The sequence below is a fragment of the Cololabis saira genome, chromosome 3, assembly GCF_033807715.1.
Source record: "Cololabis saira isolate AMF1-May2022 chromosome 3, fColSai1.1, whole genome shotgun sequence".
NCBI classification, from domain to species: Eukaryota; Metazoa; Chordata; class Actinopteri; order Beloniformes; family Belonidae; genus Cololabis; species Cololabis saira.
In genome coordinates this window covers 54,741,933-54,764,974 of record NC_084589.1, presented here as the reverse complement: position 1 = coordinate 54,764,974, position 23,042 = coordinate 54,741,933, and the positions used below count along the sequence as shown (strand labels likewise).

At 45.7% G+C, this 23,042-nt stretch overlaps 1 protein-coding gene across 2 annotated transcripts in view; it reads left to right on the top strand.

Annotated features, from left to right (window-relative positions):
• LOC133440526 (collagen alpha-6(VI) chain-like) overlaps positions 1 to 23,042 on the top strand; it is an 85,708-nt gene that overhangs the window by 34,333 nt on the left and 28,333 nt on the right. For both annotated transcript variants that reach the window (XM_061717802.1, XM_061717801.1), the window contains 10 exons: positions 4,579 to 5,199; positions 6,501 to 7,061; positions 8,588 to 9,139; positions 10,006 to 10,584; positions 11,868 to 12,193; positions 13,665 to 13,917; positions 16,306 to 16,658; positions 16,817 to 16,895; positions 19,295 to 19,440; positions 22,929 to 23,021. In XM_061717802.1, coding sequence (XP_061573786.1) covers positions 4,579 to 5,199; positions 6,501 to 7,061; positions 8,588 to 9,139; positions 10,006 to 10,584; positions 11,868 to 12,193; positions 13,665 to 13,917; positions 16,306 to 16,658; positions 16,817 to 16,895; positions 19,295 to 19,440; positions 22,929 to 23,021 — 3,563 coding nt within the window. The remainder of the gene's footprint in view (positions 1 to 4,578; positions 5,200 to 6,500; positions 7,062 to 8,587; positions 9,140 to 10,005; positions 10,585 to 11,867; positions 12,194 to 13,664; positions 13,918 to 16,305; positions 16,659 to 16,816; positions 16,896 to 19,294; positions 19,441 to 22,928; positions 23,022 to 23,042) is intronic.

Here is a 23,042-nt window from a genome sequence, read left to right as displayed (position 1 = left end):
TCAGAAATAAAAAAAATATAAAAAATACAAAAGATACGTATAAAATATGTATAAAATATGTATAAACAGGATATGAACAGTATATACAGATAAACAGTGCAGAAAAAAAGCAGGTGGAGTGTGAGGTAGATTGGCAGATATTGCACATCTTAAGTTATTGCACGTATTATTGTCTGTTAGCTACTGAGAGCAGGCATGGTTATAGAGTCTGATGCAGCGGGGAGGAAGGACCTGCGATGCCTCTCGGTGGTGCATCGTGGGTGATGAAGCCGGTCACTGATGGAGCTCTCCAGGGCTCTGACAGTCTCATGAAGGGGTGGGATGTCACTCAGGTTTCTGGGAAAACCCCTGTGATGTCACTCAGGTTTCTGGGGAAACCCCTGTGATGTCACTCAGGTTTCTGAGGAAACCCCTGTGATGTCACTCAGGTTTCTGGGGAAACCCCTGTGATGTCACTCCCAGGTTTCTGGGGAAACCCCTGTGATGTCACTCAGGTTTCTGGGGAAACCCCTGTGATGTCATTCAGGTTTCTGGGGAAACCCCTGTGATGTCACTCCCAGGTTTCTGGGGAAACCCCTGTGATGTCACTCCCAGGTTTCTGGGGAAACCCCTGTGATGTCACTCCCCAGGTTTCTGGGGAAACCCCTGTGATGTCATTCAGGTTTCTGGGGAAACCCCTGTGATGTCACTCCCAGGTTTCTGGGGAAACCCCTGTGATGTCATTCAGGTTTCTGAGGAAACCCCTGTGATGTCACTCAGGTTTCTGGGGAAACCCCTGTGATGTCACTCAGGTTTCTGGGGAAACCCCTGTGATGTCATTCAGGTTTCTGGGGAAACCCCTGTGATGTCACTCCCAGGTTTCTGGGGAAACCCCTGTGATGTCACTCCCAGGTTTCTGGGGAAACCCCTGTGATGTCACTCAGGTTTCTGGGGAAACCCCTGTGATGTCATTCAGGTTTCTGGGGAAACCCCTGTGATGTCACTCCCAGGTTTCTGGGGAAACCCCTGTGATGTCACTCCCAGGTTTCTGGGGAAACCCCTGTGATGTCACTCCCCAGGTTTCTGGGGAAACCCCTGTGATGTCATTCAGGTTTCTGGGGAAACCCCTGTGATGTCACTCCCAGGTTTCTGGGGAAACCCCTGTGATGTCATTCAGGTTTCTGAGGAAACCCCTGTGATGTCACTCAGGTTTCTGGGGAAACCCCTGTGATGTCACTCAGGTTTCTGGGGAAACCCCTGTGATGTCATTCAGGTTTCTGAGGAAACCCCTGTGATGTCACTCCCAGGTTTCTGGGGAAACCCCTGTGATGTCATTCAGGTTTCTGGGGAAACCCCTGTGATGTCACTCCCAGGTTTCTGGGGAAACCCCTGTGATGTCACTCAGGTTTTTGAGGAAACCCCTGTGATGTCACTCAGGTTTTTGAGGAAACCCCTGTGATGTCACTCCCAGGTTTCTGGGGAAACCCCTGTGATGTCACTCCCAGGTTTCTGGGGAAACCCCTGTGATGTCACTCCCCAGGTTTCTGGGGAAACCCCTGTGATGTCATTCAGGTTTCTGGGGAAACCCCTGTGATGTCACTCAGGTTTCTGGGGAAACCCCTGTGATGTCATTCAGGTTTCTGAGGAAACCCCTGTGATGTCACTCCCAGGTTTCTGGGGAAACCCCTGTGATGTCACTCCCAGGTTTCTGGGGAAACCCCTGTGATGTCACTCCCCAGGTTTCTGGGGAAACCCCTGTGATGTCATTCAGGTTTCTGGGGAAACCCCTGTGATGTCACTCAGGTTTCTGGGGAAACCCCTGTGATGTCACTCAGGTTTCTGGGGAAACCCCTGTGATGTCACTCAGGTTTCTGGGGAAACCCCTGTGATGTCACTCAGGTTTCTGGGGAAACCCCTGTGATGTCACTCCCAGGTTTCTGGGGAAACCCCTGTGATGTCACTCAGGTTTCTGGGGAAACCCCTGTGATGTCACTCAGGTTTCTGAGGAAACCCCTGTGATGTCACTCAGGTTTCTGAGAGAGTTTTTGAGGTTTTTGAGGTTTTTGAGGTTTCTTTTACGACCTAACAGCGTGTTGCAGGAACCGGAGGAGAAACATCTGGCCGCTCGGCTGACGTGATTCAGAAATACATAAACAGCTAATTCCCCCGGCGCAGCCAGCCGTCTCAACACCGGCTGATAATTAATCTCTCTGCAGAATCTGGACCCGTGAATAAAGACCTGGAGGAAGAATTAGAGCTGTTCTGAACGGTTCCAGCAGGGGGATTGTTGAGACGCATCTTGTAATAACGGTGCATTTTGTAATAAACTGCCCCATTTTGTAATACATTTTGCGACATTATGCAATAAGTTATTGCATTTTGAGAAGATTGTTATAAAATGCACGTGCAACTTTTTTATTTTCTAGGAAATGTAATAACATAGTGCATTATGTACAGGACTGTCTCAGAAAATTATAATATTGGGATTTTCTGTAATGCAATTATAAAAACAAAAATGTCATCCATTCTGGATTCATTACAAATCAACTGAAATATTGCAAGCCTTTTATTATTTTAATATTGCTGATCATGGCTTACAGCTTAAGAAAACTCAAATATCCTATCTCAAAAAATTAGAATATTCTGGGAATCTTAATCTTAAGCTGTAAACCATAATCAGCAATATTAAAATACTGGAAAAAAACAACAAGTTTCACCTGTTTCAAGTAAATTTTCACTTAAAATAAGTAGAAAAATCAGTGGAACAAGATTTTTTTGCTTGTAATGAGAAGATAAATCTTGTTCCACTGGCAGATTTTTCTACTTATTTCAAGTGAAAATTTACTTGAAACAGGTGAAAATTGTCAAATAACAAGTTATTTTTCTGGTAATGAGTCTCGTTTTAAGTGTAATGAGATTTTTAGACAAAAAATGAGACAATAACTAGAAATAAGACGAATATTCCTGGTAAGATTTTGAGTTTTTGCAGTGAACCTATTATTGTTGTTTGTTTAACAATGAATTTATACAAGAGTGACTTTTGTTTTTTTTATGCAATTTCCCTTAGAACTATGTAGCCCAATAAATCTATGTCTAAAACTACAAATATAACTTGAGTTGCCTATTTGAAGTTTGGAATTATACAGGCCAATAACAAACAAATAAACTATGTTTAGAATTGTTATTACATAATGCACCATGTTATTACATTTTCTAGAGAATAAAAAAGTTGCATTTCGTAATAATCTTCTCAAGTAGAAAACTTGGAGAAGGAAAGCTGCAGCCAAATATAAAAAGAAAACTCCCGCACTTCTTCTTCTCACCGTGCACTCGTTTATTAGGCCAACGTTTGGGTCATGGAACTTTTTCAACTAACTTCTCTACTAGTCCTGGTTTCTTTTTTAGTGGCCTTGGTGAAATGGTGTGTTTGTTCTCTCAGATGTAAAGCGTCTGCTAAACGACAGTAGTAGTAGTTGCTCATGCCGCCATTGTCACGTCTAGGGGGAAGGTGTGGACCCAAACGCAGGAGAGCAGGAGGCGGGAGGCAGGAGTCGGCAAAAAACAGGATTTATTTAACAAAAAGAGCAAAACGTGTCAGGAAACATGGGGAAGAAAACAGTACGGACCGACAGAGAACAAGGCAATGACAAGACCAGATATACTCAGGGGATAACGAGACATGACGAGACACAGGTGCAGACAATCAGGGCAGGTGGGACACAGGCGGGAGAAACAGAAACTGAAAGCTGGGGGGAATGTCAAACCCTGACAGCCATCAAATGGTTAAACATCTTTCCGCTGATCAAATGCACTCATGATCATTCGGTCTCTTTGACGCAGCAACTGGTTGGGACTGTGGGACGTACGTTGAATAACCGGAGACGAGTCTTTGTGTCCTTCCTTCCACATGTCTGACTGATTCATTCAATGCAATTCAATTTTATTTGGTAAGGAGGGACAGTGCACATCATTATGCATTTTACAAAATAAAAGCAAATGCACCAAATGTAGCCTATTGGCTAATTCCCATTGGCAGCCCCCCCCCCCCGGCTAGAATATAAAAACAAGCAAGTTTAAGAGTAATACAATGTTCATAAAAAAAAAAAAATACAATAGTACAATAATATAACCAATATCACGATGACACAACCAACCACATAACACATTTCATAGTATTTTTACATTTATAGTTTATAAGTTACTGTTACTGTTGAGAAAAAAGTCGAAATTTTGAGAAAAAGTCGAAATTTTGAGAAAGAATTCGAGAAAAGTCGAAATTTTGAGAAAAAAGTCAAACTTTTGAGAAAAAGTCGAAATTTTGAGAAAAAACTCGAGAAAAAAGTCGAAATTTTGAGAAAAAACTTAAAATTTCTAGAAAAAAGACAAAATTTTGAAAAAAAAAAGTCGAGAAAAGTAAAGTGCAAGTGTCTATGTAAAGTGTCACAGCTATAAAGTGCAGAGTAGAGGTATAAAGTACGTGGTGCATGGGGTTATGGACTTAAGAAAAAAAATAATAAAACAACAACAACAAGGGGTATTGTAGATGGAATGGGGTTGCAGTAATGGGATTCATGGTTGATTCTCCGGTTCCTTCCACAGACTGCAAAGCTGCCAAACTGGCCGACATCGTGTTCGTGGTGGACGAGTCCGGCAGCATCGGCGTGGCGAACTTCCAGCTGGTCCGGACCTTCCTGCACTCCATCGTGAGCGGGCTGGAGGTGGGGCCGACCCGGGTCCGGGTGGGCATCGTGATGTACAGCAGCGTCCCGACGGCGCAGGTCTACCTGAACACCTTCACCCGCAAGGACGAGCTGCTGAACTTCATCAAGATCCTGCCGTACCGCGGCGGCCAGACCTACACGGGGGCCGCGCTCAAGTTCACCCGCGAGCAGCTGTTCGCCAAGGAGCGCGGCTGCCGCCGGGACAAGAACGTCCAGCAGGTGGCGGTGGTGATCACCGACGGGGAGTCCCAGGACAACGTGACCAACGAGGCGGCCGCGCTGCGCCGCGCCGGCGTCAGCGTCTACGCGCTGGGGGTGCAGAACGCCAACCAGGCGGAGCTGGTCCAGATCGCCTCCCACCCGCCCAGGAGACACGTGTTCGTCGTGAACAGCTTCGCCGAGCTGAAGTCGGTGGAGCAGAGTCTGAAGGACACCATGTGCACCAACATCATCCGCCAGGCGGTGTCGGTCAGCACCCGCAGGACCGGCATCAAGCAAGGTCTGCACAGCCCGCTGCTAACATACCTTTTTTTCTCTTTTGTGTATGTTTGCGGGCCAGAGCTTCAGGAGCTGCATGCTAACCTGCAGCCCCCCCTCTGATCATCCCACTGCTATATGCTTGCTGACATCCTGCCCCACCCTAGACTCCCTAGACCTCTAGAGTCCCCAGACTCCCTAGACTCCTTAGACTCTCTAGACTCCCTAGACGCCCCCCCTTTTTCTCTTTTGTGTATGTTTGCAGCAAGGCCGTAGGTTTGGTCTCAACATTGGTAGGGACGATATATCAGCATAACATGCATGTTCACTTTTAGCTGGGGACGGGACATTAATAAGACCAAACACATAGGCTAAATGATCAATGCAAAATAAATCTGTATTGACTTATACTAACTTTCATGTGTATTAGTTCACCTGATACACGGTTCCATTCAAACCTTTGTTTTCAAAAACTACTAAAGAAACATTTTGAAAACTTTTTTGATTTTATTAGCAATTTAAATTGCAATATTTGATCATAACTTAAATTATATTAACATACACAATAAATGTATTAAGTGTACTTAATTACTAATTAATAATCACGTAACTGTCCAGAATGCAAAAACTAAACATTTGTCTTAAGACCACTCAACATTGTATGTCTAAATAAATAAATTAAATATAACTGAAAAAAACAAAAATAAATAAAAATGGAACCTTCCTTCAGGTTAAACACTACTGCTTTTGTCCACAAGCACAGCCAAACTCAACAAAAAATGAACATTCAGCTAGTGAAAAGGGGTAAATGTAAGTCTGAACACAATGAAAATAATTCACTTAAAGGTAGGGTCAATTCTATCCTTACAACATTTGGGAAGACAATCTAAATTACCTTTATATCTGAACTCATTATATAATGCAAATAAGGTTGCTTAAAAGTTGGTGGGGACAATTTGAGCCTCCTGAAAAGTTGGTAGTGTTATGTCCCTACCGTCCCTATGCAAACCTACGCCCTTGGTTTGCAGGCCAGAGCTTCAGGAGCTGCATGCTAACCTGCAGCCCCCACTCTGATCATCCCACTGCTATATGCTTGCTGACATTCTGACCTGCAGCCTTTTTACCTGTTATTGATTATGTAATAATTGCTCGGGGTTTATGTTAATGTTCTGGGTCTCTGGAAAGATCCTAGAAACAACTTCTGTTGTAATAGACGCTATATAAATAAAACTGAATTGAAATGAATTGAAACAGGAGTGTTTAACACTTTAACACGTGGTTAACGTTAAGGGTTAACGTGTGTTGTTTTCGTTCCCTGTGCAGGATGCCGGCAAACGGACGAAGCCGACATCTTCTTCCTCATCGACCACTCGGGGAGCATCTACCCCACCGACTTCAAGGACATGAAGAACTTCATCAACGAGTTTCTCGACACTTTCCGCATCGGGCCGCAACACGTCCGCATCGGAGTGGCCAAGTACGCCGACGCGCCCAACCTGGAGTTCGATCTGACGGCCCACTCGGACGGGGCGTCGGTGCGGCGAGCCGTGGAGGAGATCCGGCAGGTGGGCGGGGGGACGGAGACCGGCCGGGCGCTGGCCTTCATGGGGCCGTACTTCCAGAGGGCACAGATCACGCGGGGCGAGCAGGTCCCGGAGTACCTGGTGGTGATCACCGACGGAAAGTCCTCCGACGACGTCACGGGCGCGGCGGCGCAGCTGAGGGCGCAGGGCATCACCGTCTACGCCATCGGGGTGAAGAACGCCGACAAGGACGAGCTGAACGCCATCTCCGGCAACCGCAAGAGGACCTTCTTCGTCAACAACTTCGACGCGCTGAAACCCATCAAGGACGAGATCATCACGGACATCTGCTCTGCCGAAGGTGAGGGACGGTGCAGGGGAAGGTGCTGGTCTGCAGGATTCTGGGGGGGGGGCAAGGAACCATGGAGGTCATGGTGCTGGTCTGCAGGATTCTGGGGGGGTTCGGGGTGGCCGGACCTTCGGTGGTCGACCCTTTGAAGGGTCGTCCCTTCAATGGTCGTTCCTTCAACGGCCGAAGGGACGGCCACCGAAGGGTCGACCGTTGAAGGGTCGACATTTGAAGGGACGGCCACCGAAGGTTCGACCGTTGAAGGGTCAACCGTTGAAGGGTCGACCGTTGAAGGGTCGACATTTGAAGGGTCGACATTTGAAGGGTCGACCGTTGAAGGGTCGACCGTTGAAGGGTCGACATTTGAAGGGTCGACATTTGAAGGGTCGACCGTTGAAGGGTCGACATTTGAAGGGTCGACCGTTGAAGGGTCGACCCTTCAAAGGTCGACCCTTCGGCGTTCGTAGGTTCAGTTTAGTTTCAGGTCAGGAGTTACAATCTGTTACAAATGACTGACCCCTGATCCGCTTAACTACCGGATTATCATAGGCTTTTAGTCCAGACCGCCTGAACCGCTAACAAGTTGGTGCTGCCAAATAGTTTGTGCTGCTAACTAGTTGGTGCTAGGGCTGCAACGAATTACTATTTTAATAGTCGACTAGTCACCGACTATTGAAACGATTAGTCGACTAATCAGATAATTAGTCTTTTTTTTTTATTTAGTATGAGGTTGCTTTAATTATGTGGCAAATGATAATAAACACCAGAAAGATGGTACTACCAGCCCACATCAACAAAACTCTGAGAATTCATGCCCGCACAATAATAGAGATGTATTGATTTAGTGTCTTCTTTCGTCCTGCAAGAGAAAAGTCCAGACAAATCTATTTGATTTAATGTTAACATGATCATTGTGGAGCTTAATGGATAATTGACAGTTCATAGGCACCTGACTAAAGGTTAGATGTAAATCCATCATTGTCATCATCGCACAGGGAGAGAATGTTGCTGACCGACTGCTGGTTCCAATCCCAGAGACGCTATCGTGCATGCGCGACTCTCGGCGGAGATTGTATTGAAGTGAGACGCCTCACTCCGTTGGAAAAACACGTCTGACGACAATTGTGGACAATGGAATTCATTGTCGACAATGAATCATGTCGACAATTTTTATTATCGATTTTTATTATCGATTTTTGTCGATGATTTATCGATGTTTGCGGGCCAGAGCTTCAGGAGCTGCATGCAAACCTGCAGCCCCCCCCTGTGATCATCCCACTGCTGTATGCTTGCTGACATCCTGGCCCCCCCCAGACACCCTAGACTCCCTAGAGTCCCTTGACTACCCTAGACCCCTTAAAGCTGAATTCTGGTTCTTGGCGTTAAACCTACGCCGTCATTGTCGACAATTTTTATTATCGATTTTTATTATCAATTTTTGTCGACAAATCGTTGCAGCCCTACTAACTATTTTGTGCTGCTAACTAGTTGTTGCTGCTAACTCATTGGTGCTGCTAACTCGTTGCCTGTCTCCACAGTCTGCAAGGACGTCCCGGGCGACGTGGTGTTCCTGGTGGACAGCTCGGGCAGCATCCACCCAGACGACTACAACACCATGAAGACCTTCATCAAAGACCTCATCGGCAAGTCCCACGTGGCGCGGGACGACGTGCGCGTGGCCGTCATGCAGTTCAGCGACGTGCAGCAGCTCACGTTCCCCCTGAACCGCTTCTACACCAAGAACGACATCCTGGTGGCCGTGGACGGCATGCAGCAGATCGGCAAGGGCACGCTAACGGGTCAGGCGCTCGCCGGCGTCTCGCAGTTCTTCGACTACTCCAGGGGGGGCCGACCCGGCCTCCCACAGAGGCTGATCGTCATCACCGACGGAGAGTCCCAGGACGCCGTCCGGGGGCCGGCCGAGGCTCTGCGGGCACGAGGGGTGGAGATCCACGCCATCGGCGTCGCCTACGCCAACAACAACCAGCTGCGCGAGATCGCCGGCTCGCCGGACCGCGTCCACTTCGAGAGGCAGTTCAGCGACCTGAGCGAGCTGGAGAACCAGATCGCGCTGGCGCTGTGCGAGACAGGTGAGAGCAGCCCTCTGCATTACTCTTACCCCTTTTCCACCAAGCTGGTTCCAGGGCTGGTGCTAGTGCTAGAGCCGGTTCGTGGTTTGTTCTAAGTAAGAACCGGTTGAGAACCGTTTGCTTTTACACAAGCTGGTGCTGGCCAGAGATCCACGTCATCACGTTACTGTATACGTCTGTGTACGTCACCATTTCCCGGTACAACTAGCACCAAATTCAGTCACCACAACAAAGATGGAGGACTACGGGCTGGTGCAAGTGTTGCTGCTGCTTCTCAAGCCTTTCTTGGACAGCATATTCTATGTATTTAAAGTTTAGGTTTGCACGAATCAAGTAAAAATCATCTAGTTAAATTGTAGGTGCTATTTTAAGTAAAATTTGACATTTTTGACTAGAACTTTATGATAATTATATATAGGTCAGGGCATTGGGCTTCCCTGCAGTTTAACTGTCTTAGGAATTTAGATTTATTCATAGCTTACAAGTTTTACAACAAGTCTGCTAACTTAACCGCCGTCTTCAACGCTCCGTTGTTTAAACATGGCGCTCTTCCGTGTTTATTCTGCTTTGGTTGTTCAGTAACACCGTCCCCAGCCCTTGACGTAAGCACGTAGCCCCCGACGTAACGTGGTTCTTTACTCTAGACCAGCAAAGACCTGGTTCTCCTGTAGCACCAGTTTTGAGAGCCAGGAGCCGGTGCTTAGGCTGTGTAAAACCAAAGAACTGGTGCTAAGTCTGGCTCTAGCCCAGAACCAGCCCTGGAACCAGCTTGGTGGAAAAGGGGTATCAGTGTCCTTGAAGTAGCTCCAGTTCCAGGAAGGTTGGTGACCGCTGAGCTAACCCTAACCCTCTTTTCCCCTCACCAGATTGTAAGAAAACAGAGAAAGCCGACATCATCTTCCTGGTGGACGGCTCCACGAGCATCACGCTGCCCAAGTTCGCCAGCATGCAGAAGTTCATGCAGTCCGTGGTGAACCAAACCACCGTGGGCAAAGACCTGACGCGCTTCGGCGTCATCCTGTACTCCACCGAGCCCAAGTCCAGCTTCACTCTGAAGCAGTACGGCACCAAACCGGACATTCTGAAGGCCATATCGGCCCTGCGGTCGCCGTACGGAGACACCTACACCGGCAAAGCTCTCAAATACTCCCTACAGTACTTTAACGCCCAGAACGGAGGTCGGGCGGAGCAGAAGGTTCCTCAGATCCTCATGGTGGTGACGGACGGAGACGCCACCGACCGGAACAACCTGGTGGCGCCGTCTCTGGCTCTGAGAGACAAAGGAGTGGCCGTCCTGAGCATCGGCGTGGAAGGAGCCAACGTGACGCAGCTGGAGATCATGGCCGGCTACGACAAGTCCAGAGTTTTCTACGTGAACGACTTCGACGCCCTGGAGAATCTCTACAGGAACATTTCTAAGGTGCTCTGTAACACCACCAAGCCAGGTAAGAGGAGACGGGTTTACGTAAAGATGAATGAAACACAGTAGCTCACACTAGACGTCTATATATATGCCGAGCCACATTTATAGGACGCAGAAAAACAGGTCAAAGTTATCGGAGTGAAAACACAAATATCACACACAAATTGGGTCTTGAAAGGATAAATAAAAATAGATACAAATCCAAAACATTAAACACAAATAATACCATCACACTCTCTGATGTGATGACACTTAGGGCCAAATCCACAAAAGGATTGCGCGGCTTTTGCAGCCGCTAAACCGGTGCAAATGAGACAAAAAGAGAGCGTCTAATTCACAAAGCACCCACAAAGGGGGAATTGCACCACAAACTGCGCTGTCAAGCAAATAGTGTCATGGTGCGCCTGTGCCATTTGCATGCATGTAAATTAGGTAATATTCATACATTCGGCGCAAAATTGCCCCCTTTCTATGCAAATAAGCCTCATTGCAAAAACCGTCTAATTCACAAAGGCCAGCGCTATTTGCCACACGCAAAAATAGTGGAGCAAATACCGTCTTTTCCAAGCGTGTATTAACTGCTGCAAACTCACTCCTCAAGGCTGATTTATGGTTCCGCGTTACACCAACGCAGAGATTACGGCGTAGGGTACGCGGCAACACGCACCGTACGGTACACGTTGCTGCGTACTCTACGCCGTACCCTACGGCGTGGGCTCTGCGTCGATTTAACGCAGAACCATAATTCAGGCTTCACTCCCGTCTGTCTCTGTTTCTCTCTCTCTTCAATATCATTCAAGCCTGTGTGATACTGAATGATATTAAAGGTGAAATCTACAGTCAGACATGACTGTAAACAGTCAGATCAAGTGGGGTTGTGGACTTATCTCGGATTTAAAAATAAAAATAACAGGACGGAGCTCAGGATTCATCCATACATAAGGGGCTGCTTTATTACAAACAATTCCACCATATAAACATATAAATCTAAAATGTGTGTGTTTAACAGTTGACCTGTAGGTGTGTGTAGCAAAACACAGAACATGAATTACCGTCAGATGCTGATCTGATCCCGATCCGGTGTTAATGAAGTTACTGCAAAACTTTATGGGCGTGTTTACGCTGGTATATCATTAGAGCAAAATCTTTTGTGAATAGGACCTTAAAATTGGGCAAATTGCGGGCGCAAATGCGGCGCAATTCACAGCGCTATTTGCGGGCGCAATCTATTCTTTGTGGATTTGGCCCTAAGTGGGCATCACATGTACGGCCTTCTCTCTGCAAACGTCCCGTTTGTGTGTGTAGTCTGCAGGAAGCAGAAGGCCGACCTGGTCTTCCTCGTGGACCAGTCCGGCAGCATCAACACCACCGACTACTCCATCATGAAGAGGTTCCTCACCGACCTGGTGCGCAGCTTCAACGTCACCAGGGACCTGGTGCGAGTCGGACTCGCCCAGTTCAACGAAGGCTTCCAGCACGAGTTCTACCTCCTGGACTTCGAGTCGGAGGACAAGGTGGCCCAGAAAATCCTGTCCATGAGGCAGCAGGGCGGAGGAACCCACATCGGCGCCGCCCTGGACTCCATCAAGGATTACTTTGAAGCCTCACGCGGCGGCCGGCGGGACGCCAAGGTCAGTTTACGCTGAAAAAAATACATCCAAGCGCATTAATTTAAATCTGTGTTATTAACAATTAAAAATGAAGTTTGTTGCTTTGCATGAATATATCTAGTTTTGAACTTAATCTGCATTTGTTTAAAAAACAAGACATAGTGCATTTTTTCCTTAACAATCAGTATTTTTTTTTTATAAATTTTTTCGGAGAGATTTCGGTTCGCTACTCCTTCTACAGATTTCAGACGACCGAGGCGCATCATATAACAAAACGTGCGGCTCGATCTGGAATAGTGTGCTATGACTTTTGGTGTTGAAATTCCCATTTTTTCCAAAGTTATTCCCAAAAAAAACTGCCAAAAAACCCTTTTTTCTGAGTCACCTAGCTTTCTCATACCTGCACGTAGCAAATGTCATCCAAACTTCAAAATGGAGGAAACGTCTCTTCTCTCCAAAACACCAAACAGTTTTTTCCTAAGATGTAAACTTTTCAAAATATGAGCACACAAGCGAGGACTGGAAATCACTTTTTCGTCAAATCTAGAGTGCGACCGTAAATAACCTGAATTTTTATTTGTAACTCGAGCTCACGGCCAAACCGTAAAAAGGAGACAAATCATTTTTGGTCAGAATGTAGACATAGGTGTTGGGATTCATAAAATGTGACTTTGACAGGCGGGGTATGCACAACATTTAAACGGGGGAGGCTAGAGCGGCGCCAATACCTGTCTCAGTCTCCATTCACTGTAATGTAATCAAACGTTTTCTTCAAAATAATCTCACTCTGTCTTTGTACTGATCTTACTCACTCATTTAAGGAATATCTGAATACAATTAAGATTGTCAGAATCTGCCGGCTTCTGTGTCTCTCACAATATTTTCGTTTTTTGGCTACGAGCTACGGTTTGATCACAAATCGGAATGATTTGAGACCTTGTCAGAAGCCAAAATTTGGGTTTTTCTCACAGCCAAACCGGAAGGTTCTGAAGTCGAGGTTCTTGTTGCCGTGGTAACCAGAGCTCAGCTGCTGACTGATTCCTTCAGCCAGAACTGGTCACATGACTCAGTCAATAAAGACTTCATATATTTTAACCTGTAAAATGGAGACGCCTCAACGAATTCTGGGAAATCTGACCCCTGACCTTTGACCTTCGTCAGTATTGTGTCCTTGACCATAATTGGTGCAAATTAGCCCCGCCCCTTCTTCTGATTGTTCGATATGTGATAGTCCGATAACTTTTGAATGGTTTGACATAGAGAGTCGTGGGTGGTGTCATCGGACTTAGTTTTGAGTCCTTCACCTTTATTGCTGAAAAATGTACACAAATGGGCAGCAGCCCCCCGAGGCACTCTCCTTTTTTTAGTTACAAAATGCGACTTTATTAAAAAATTAAATGAAAAAGTTATTACATTTTGGACGTTTATTATAAAATGCACCATTATTACGAAATTCTGCTCAACAATCCCGCTTTATTTGCGCTGCGTTCAGGTCTCCCAGAACCTGGTGCTGATCACCGACGGAGACTCGCAGGACGACGTGGAGGATCCGGCCGACCGGCTCCGCGCTCTGGGCATCGACATGTTCGCCATCGGCGTGGGAGACGTGCACGACCTGCAGCTGCTGCAGATTACCCACGATCCCCAGCGGCTGTTCACCGTCGACAACTTCGGCAGCCTGGACCGGATCAAGCAGAAGGTGGTCGACACCATCTGCGACACCGAAGAGCAAAACCCTCCTGGAGGTGAGGAAAGCTGCTGTCGTCCACGGAAATTAAGACTAAATATCATCGTCAACGAACCTTCATCGCCTGAGGAAAACGAGACGAGACGAAAATGCTGGTTATGTGACGATAACGATAAATAAATATATAATGCAATATCGTAGAGGAATAAAAAACAGACTAAAATGATCCTGGACAATTCTGACTAAAATAAGACTAAAATGCTCAGACTTTTAGTCGACTGAAACTTGACACGACTAAAAGGAGAATGAACGAGACTAAAACTAATAAAAACTAAAATGATAGTTGGACCCAAAGACTCGACTGAAACTAAAACTGAAATAGTCTGACAACAACATCACTACAGGTGAGTTTCAACAGGTGAGTTTTCCTGGAACTAAGGCCCCGTTTCCACGTAGTAAAAACGCTGGTGTTTTGGCTGTCCGTTTACATAAAAACGAAGCTCAAAGTCTCCAAAAACCATCATTTCTGAAACTCCGGCCAAAGTGTAGATTTTTAAAACCTCCGTCTTCACGTTTGCTTGTAAACGGAGAGAAACGGACATTTAGGCTTCAGAACGTCACATTATGAGACAGAAACGTCACCAGCGTCATGAGTGACACCTGTGGTTACAATTAGTTTGTAACCGTCAATATTTTCTTGTATTTTACCTGTTTTATATTCTAACGTCACACTTAAAAGTAACTCCACTTCTCTGTCACTCCAAACCAAAGACTCTGGTTCATCTTGGAAGTAACTGGAAGTTACTCGTGTCATTTGTTGATGTTTTTTTCCAGGATTCTGATTGGCTAGCATGACTTTATCTTCTCGTTACACTGCCCCCTGTAGGTTTGGCTGCTCATAGCACCTTAACAGCGTATTTATGCGGGTTCGTGGAAATCAGGGGTCGGCAACCCGCGGCTCTAGAGCTTTTCTTTTTTTTCTTCTTTTTTCCTTTTTCTCTTTTTTCTTCTTTTTTTCTCTTTTTTTCTTCCTTTTTCCTTTCCTTTTTAATCTCGACATTTCAACTTTTTTCTCAACATTTCGACATTTCGATTTTTTTCTCGACATTTCGATTTTTTTCTCGACATTTTGACTTTTTTCTCAACATTTCGACTTTTTTCTGGAAATTTCGACTTTTTTCTTGACATTTTGACTTTTTTCTCTAAATTTTGACTTTTTTCTCGACATTTCGATTTTTTTCTCGAACTTTCAACTTTTTTCTCCACTTTTCGTCTTTTTTCTCTAAGTGCATAATGAAAAAAATAAATCTCCCAGTTATAACTAATATAGAAACATGCAGCATGTGTTGTCTTCATTCTAATTCTGATACAAGACTTTAAATTTTTTGCGGCTCCAGACATATTTGTTTTTTGTGTTTTTGGTCCAATATGGCTCTAAAACATGTTGGATTGCCGACCCCTGGTGTAAATGATGGTATTTTTCAAAGCGTAGAGGGGGAAATGTCCGTTTTTGTAACTCTGTGTAACCGTGTCCTAACCCCGCCCGTCTCCTGCAGACTGCAGCGTGGACATCGCCCTGGGCTTCGACTGGGCGGCGGGGGGTTCTGGGCGAGCAGCTGATCAGTGTCGAGATTAATGTTGAAGTACAATTTCGAGAAAAAGGTTGAAATATCGAGAAAAAAGTCGAAATGTGGAGAAAAAAGTCGAAATATCGAGAAAAAAGTCGAAATGTCGAGAAAAAAGTTTAAATGTCCAGAAAAAAGTTTAAATGTCCAGAAAAAAGTGTGAAAAACAGTAAAAAATAACCCAAATTTTTAGTTGTAACTCGAGCTCACGGCCAAACCGTAAAAAGGAAACAAATAATTTTTGGTCAGAATGTAGACATAGGTGTTGGGATCCATAAAATGTGGTGGGGTATGTACAAAATTTAAACAGGAGGGGGCTAGAGTGCGCCAATACCTGTCTCAGTCCCCATTGGCTGTAATGTAATCAAACGTTTTCTTCAAAAGAATCTCACTCTGTCTTCACACTGAGCTTACTCACTCATTTTAAGGAATATCTGAATAATATTAAGATTGTCAGAATCTGCCGGCTTCTGTGTCCCTCACGATGTTTTTTGTTTTTTGGCTACAAGCTAAGGTTTGATCACAAATCAGAGTGATTTGAGACCTTGTCAGAAGCCAAAATCTGGGTTTTTCTCACAGCAAAACCAGAAAGATTCTTGTGGGAGGTTCTTGCATTCACTATAATGTAACTGTGTCCTAACTCCGCCCGTCTCCTGCAGACTGCAGCGTGGACACCGTTTTTGTAACTCTGTAACCGTGTCCTAACTCCCCAGACTGCAGCGTGGACACCGTTTTTGTAACTCTGTAACCGTGTCCTAACCCCCCAGACTGCAGCGTGGACATCGTTTTTGTAACTCTGTAACCGTGTCCTAACTCCCCAGACTGCAGCGTGGACATCGCCCTGGGCTTCGACGTGTCGGTGCGGCGGGGGGATCTGGGCGAGCAGCTGATCAGCGGCCACCCCAAGCTGCAGGCCTTCCTGCCGGAGGTGGCCCGGTATCTGTCCTCGGTGTCGGGCCTGTGCTGCTTCTCCGGGCCCGTCGAGACCAAACTGGCCTACCGGGTGGTGGCGGCCGACGGCCGGCTGCTCTACGACACCGACTTCGCCGCCTACGGCAGCGACGTGGTCACAAAGGTCATGACCCTGAACCTGGCCCAGCCCACGCGCTTCAACGCCGCCATGCTGCGATCCTTCGCCGACAAGTTCAGGACGGAGTCGCAGGCCGGAGTCAAGGTGAGGACAAGCCAAGAATTACGTTTCTATACGGTCAAAACGTAGAAAGACCGGGTCAAATACAGTAAAAATAAATAGATAAATAAATAAATAAATGTTGGGTGCGTTGAGGAACCCGGTTCTGGAAGCGTCTAACGTGTGATCGTCTCGTCCTCCAGGTGCTGGTGATCTTCTCAGACGGACTGGACGAGGACGTGATAAAGCTGGAGTACGAGACGGAGCAGCTGCGCCGGGCTGGTAACGGAGCTTCCTCGTCTCCATGACAATGAGGGTGTCATGTTTTCGGGGTTCACCGGGTTTCCCATGTTCCCCTGGTACCCCTGGTACCCCTGATTCCCCAGGTACCCCTGATTCCCCTGGTACCCCTGATTCCCCTGGTACCCCTGATTCCCCTGGTACCCTTGATTCCCCAGGTACCCCTGATTCCCCTGGTACCCCTGATTCCCCTGGTACCCCTGATTCCCCTGATTCCCCTGATTCCCCAGGTACCCCTGATTCCCCTGGTACCCCTGATTCCCCAGGTACCCCTGATTCCCCAGGTACCCCTGATTCCCCTGGTACCCCTGATTCCCCTGATTCCCCAGGTACCCCTGATTCCCCTGGTACCCCTGATTCCCCTGATTCCCCAGGTACCCCTGATTCCCCTGGTACCCCTGATTCCCCTGGTACCCCGGGTTCCCCAGGTTCCCCTGGTTCCCCTGATTCCCCTGGTACCCCTGATTCCCCTGGTACCCCTGGTACTAGAGGGCTGCATTAGCATCGGGTCCCGCCGGGTCCCACGGGACCCAATCCAAATCTGGCGGGAGCGGGCGGTTTGAATTTTGCTGCAGGCGGCCAAAAAAAAAATTACTGCGGGATCGGGATGTAGCCTAGCAACCAGATGGAAATCAATGAGGTGAAAATAAACCTCAAACAAGGTCTTGACTAAACAAAGACAAAGTAAGGCCAGTCAGATATTTGGAGAAACTGTGTTTAGTATCTGTGGAGAATGTTGAAGAGAGACGAGGGATTGGAACCAGCAGTCGGTCAGCAGCATTCTCTTCCTCCACAGATATGTAATAGACAAGTGATTCATTTGTTAAATTACAGTAATTTGTTTCGTTCATTAACATTGTTTATTTTGTTATTTTGCGAAGGCCCTATTGTATCTGTAGGCGTTCTCCTTTTTATTTTTCTTCTGACTAAATGAGGGTCTTTTTTCTCCCTAAACGTGCCCCAAAAGTCACCAAATTTTTCACCAAGCCAGGCCTGGTGAAAAATGTGATATTTAATGGTTTGCATTAATGGGCGTGGCCTAACGGCTCAACAGCGCCCCCTAGAAAACTTTGTGCCTCAAGCCCCACAATACGGTTTGACGTACATGCAGGAAAATCGGTACACACCTGTATCATGTTGCAACTTAAAGAAAAGTCTCTTGGCGCCATGGCCCAAACCCAACAGGAAGTCGGCCATTTTCAATTAATCGTGTCATTTTGGCGAAATTTATGCCATTTCTTCACTCGAACCATAACGTGCACCCAGGTGTGTTATTCATCAAAATGTGCGTCTCCATCCGGCGACAACGTGCAGGATCGAGGATTTTCTCAGTCAAAAGCGTTACCGTGGTGACGATAGACGCCAAAAAGCGCGTCCCCCCCTTGATTTGATTGGTCCATATTTGATAGTTCCTACTTTCTGCCATAACTTTTGAATGGTTTGACATAGAGAGTCATGGTGGTGTCATCAGACTCGGTATTGAGTCCTTGACCTTCATTGGTGAAAATTGCACGCGCGACGGCCCGCTCATTGCTGCTGGCAGCTTTGATTTATTAGTGTTATTTGAGCCACTCGCAATCTACTCTCGTTGCTATAACCACAATCACATAATTGATGCGTGCGCAAAAGACGAGTTTTGTGGGAGCGGGCGGGAGCGTAACACACGTTGTGGGCGGTAATGGTCAGAAATGCAGCGGGATGAAGAAAACAGTCCTGCGCAGGACTCTACCTGGTTCCCCTGGTACCCCAAGTCCACCGGGTGACCAGGTACCCCTGGTACCCCGGGTTTCCCTGGTTCCCCTGATATAGGGCTGTGCGATTAATCGATTTTAAATCTAAATCGGATTTATTAATCACAATCAATGTTAAAAAAAGGAAAATCGGAAAATTGATTTTCCTTTTTTGCAGCTGCATTACAAACAGAGCTCGTCTAGTATCTTTGTTTGGTCAAGAAAATGGTAAATGTTGTCACTTTACTAAACTCAAGGAGGATTTACAGGATCTTTCAATTGCACTTCATTCCCAATAGGGAAATGTGTTTGCTATTTTTCTTTAAAAATAAAGATAAAATATAAAATAATGATAAAATATTTGAAACAATTTAATCCATTGTCTTTTGTAGTTTTACCAAAAAAATCAAAATCGAAATCGAAATCGAAAATCTGGTTTTCAGAGAAAAAAAATCAGGATTTTATTTTTGTCCAAAATCGCCCAGCCCTACCCTGATACCCCTGGTTCCCCTGGTACCCCACGTTCCCCTGGTTCCCTTGATTCCCCTGGTACCCCTGGTATCCTGGGTTCCTATGGTTCTCCTGGTACCCCTGGTTCCCCAGGTTCCCCAGGTTCCCCAGCTTGACCCGGTTCCTGTGTTTGGCCCCCAGGCATCAGCGCCCTGCTCACCGTGGCCCTGGAGCAAACCAGCAACCCGGCCCAGCTGCAGAGGCTGGAGTTCGGCCGAGGGTTCGACTACCGGCTGCCCCTGAGCATCAGCATGCCGAGCATCGGCAGCGCCGTCTACAAGCAGATCGTAAGTCCCGTCTCATTGGCTGTAGCAGTGGGCGGGGCCCAGGGAACGGCCAATCAGAGCTCTTAGAATTAAAACCACTACTAGTAGAACTCTGCTGGAGCCAGTGTTCCTTGGAGCCGACGTCTGACTAACTTTGGTTCCCATCTTTCCCTAATTTATCCGCTGTGGTTTCCGGAGGAAACGTTTTAAGGTCGTTGAACGTCTCCAGGGGTTAAACCGGTTCTTCCTGGTTCTTCCCGGACTCTGCTAGCGGTTAAAGCTTCCACGTGGACTCAGATATGACCAGCAGCTAAAGAGCAGTAGCAGCCGGCTCCGCCGGTGTCCTATCAGAGCATCGTCTGCTAGCCAGACTCTCAATTACAGGAAATGTTGACCAAGACTTCAAACAAGTGACTGAAAAATGTAAACTCATCACCAGTGTTTACAGAGCTAGCCGTCGTGCTAGCCGTCGTGTTTCCATTACCTTCAGATTGGTGCCAAGCCAAATATCTGGGATGGAAACACATTTAGAAAAACTACCAAATATGGATTAAACCTGTATTTGGCTTAAACTTGTATTTGGGCTTCCAGGAGGGCTTTTCAAGTGATTGATAAATAAACCACTTAATGACAAACGTTTCATGGAAACGTGATGCGTGGAACTCTGGTGACGTCCCGGTACGCTGCCGACCAATCAGAGGCCATAGAGCCACGATTGGTTACTGTGTTCCTGCAAAGAGCCACATCAACTACCCATGATCCTTCACTCCATCAACTACCCATGATCCTTCACTCCCTGCTCTCTCTGAGACATAAAAATACCATTAGAAAACGGAAAATTGTACTTCAACATTAATCTTGACATTTCAACTTTTTTCTCGACATTTCGACTTTTTCTCGACATTTCGACTTTTTCTCGACAATTCGACTTTTTTATCAACATTTCGACTTTTTTCTCAACACTTCGACTTTTTCTCAACATTTCGACTTTTTTCTCGACATTTCGACTTTTTTCTCGACATTTCGACTTTTTTCTCAACATTTCGACTTTTTCTCGACAATTCGACTTTTTTCTCAACATTTCGACTTTTTTCTCAACACTTCGACTTTTTCTCGACATTTCGACTTTTTTATCGACATTTCGACTTTTTTCTCAACATTTCGACTTTTTCTCGACAATTCGACTTTTTTCTCGACATTTCGACTTTTTTCTCAACACTTCGACTTTTTCTCGACATTTCGACTTTTTTCTCGACATTTCGACTTTTTTCTCAACATTTCGACTTTTTCTCGACAATTCGACTTTTTTATCAACATTTCGACTTTTTTCTCAACACTTCGACTTTTTCTCGACATTTCGACTTTTTTCTCGACATTTCGACTTTTTTCTCGACATTTCGACTTAGTTTTTCTTTTCTAAAAAGATTGTTCAACGGGTTTGTTTCTCCTCCATACACCCCGTTCTGTGTAAAATATCACTGACATGCAAATGACAGTAGGCTCATGAACAGCCTCACTCTACTGTATCCAAAACACAGCGCCGCTAATTTCATTGTACGACATCCAACCCTGATGACGCTGTCAATCATCAGTAGTGATTTTACAACAAACAGTAAGGACAAATGATTGATTTGTTTCACATTCATGTCACAGTCAACCCAATCATGCACAGCTCATACTCACAAATGGCAAGAATCACATTTCCATACAATCCGAGTCAAATACAGTATTACAAAGGTAATCTGCAAACATTTGAATGGTGAATTAACCCAATTAAAAAATTCTATGATTCTATGCCTACATTCATGGCTTAGAATGATAAAAAAAACTATATTATTCCATTTCTATTCATTCATTTCGTTTTTTTCCAAGAGGAGAGCTTCACCTCACTTCACTTCACCACTGAAAACCCCCCTTTTTCCAGCAAACAAAAAAGTTCTCCCTGCAGCGTGCACAGCCTGCAGTCGCTCGTAAAACGGAGCATGCTTTTACACACACTTTCTCTGCAGCTTGGCCCTGCAAACTCTGCAGCAGCCGTTTACACACACAGACACAGAGCTGCAGCCTGCAGCAGCCCCCACTTTTCTCCAATCCAGTCTCTCATCACAGGTTCGCCTTATTTTTTTTTCTCTTCTCTCTTGCTAGAACCTTGTCCCATGTTGGACATCTAATCAGTTTTCCTTTTAGTCTTAAATTAGTCAATTTTCTTCTTTTTAAGTTTCGTGTATTATTTCGCAAGACTTTGTCTCAATTTTTCTTAAGTTTGAGGACGTCTCCCCATCAACATTTTTTAGAGATTATTTTAGGCATAAGTTTCAGCTTAACCACGCCTCTGCTATTTTTTTGCCAGTTATTTTTGCTTTCTTAAGTTTCTCTCAGAACACAGTTTCCTTTTTTACAGTTTGGTTTTAGCCTGATCTTTTAGTGAGCAATTTAAATTTTGCCTCACAATTTTGGAAACCCCCCCATTGAACATCGACAGTTTCCTGTCATACACATCAGACAAGACAAACAGTAGACAAACATGAAACATTAAAAATCATTCCAATAGAAACCTCTTCTCGTTTATTCTGTACTTTTAAAGTCCCCTGACATTCAAAAGCCGGTCCCCGACCGAGTTAGATGTTGGTCTTACGCACTGCTCTAAGCTAGTATTTTTAAAAGTCCCCTGTCTTCAAAAAATCGGGGCCCCGACACGCCGCCAAAACTCCTTTTTCGCTAACCCTCTGGTTAGTATACACAGAATTTCACTCATATTGTACACAAAAATACTTCAATACCCTAAGTATTTAAGTAAGAAAAGGTCTCACCAATCTCCTAGTGCCTTCGCTGGCTCGGGATCTCGTCGCCTGGACTCCCTGGAACAGCGCAGGACCAAATCTGGGCCTCGTCCCGAAGTCGGAACGCTGTCGACAGATTTTAGATGGCCTCTTTTGATCGTACGCCGTTCCAATCGTCAGAGCTTGAGATCCCGGGTTTCTCGGCACCAAATGTTAGGTTCCTAAATCAACATACATGAATTAATAACTTAGGAAAGACACAGAGACTGTTAGAAATTATTTTGTTTCATAAACAGGAAATTTCAGTTGAAAAGCAACTAATTTAGAGCCAACAGACATCCTTTCTGTTGGAGGTTTAGAACAGAATTGTCCAACTGACCATGAGACAGTTGTGGAACAGCCCAAAACCCTGAGTAGTTTAGGGAGTGGCTGTTGTGACTGTTAACATGTGATAAGCAATTGTACAAAAAACACAGTCAGCTCTCCAAACTGACTTGATTCTGATTGTTTCATAATGACAACTTAATTCAAAAGGGTTGATTAACCTCACAGAAACAACTGAAAAACTGCAGATTAATGAGCAGGAAACAGAGCAGAGAGTGACGTCTATTGGCCACATTTGCTCTAAAATGAAGCATCTTTAAGCATAAATCCAGGTTTTAGTGTGAATCTGAGACGTTATGAGTCCACGAGTGTCAACGTGTCGTCTCTTGTCTCTTGTCTCCGCAGGACGCCGTGACGGACCGGGTTTGCTGCAACGTCATGTGCAAGTGTTCGGGCCAGGAGGGCATGCGGGGGGGCCGGGGGGGCCCGGGGTCAAAGGTGAGGTGAAAAACCCTGGAT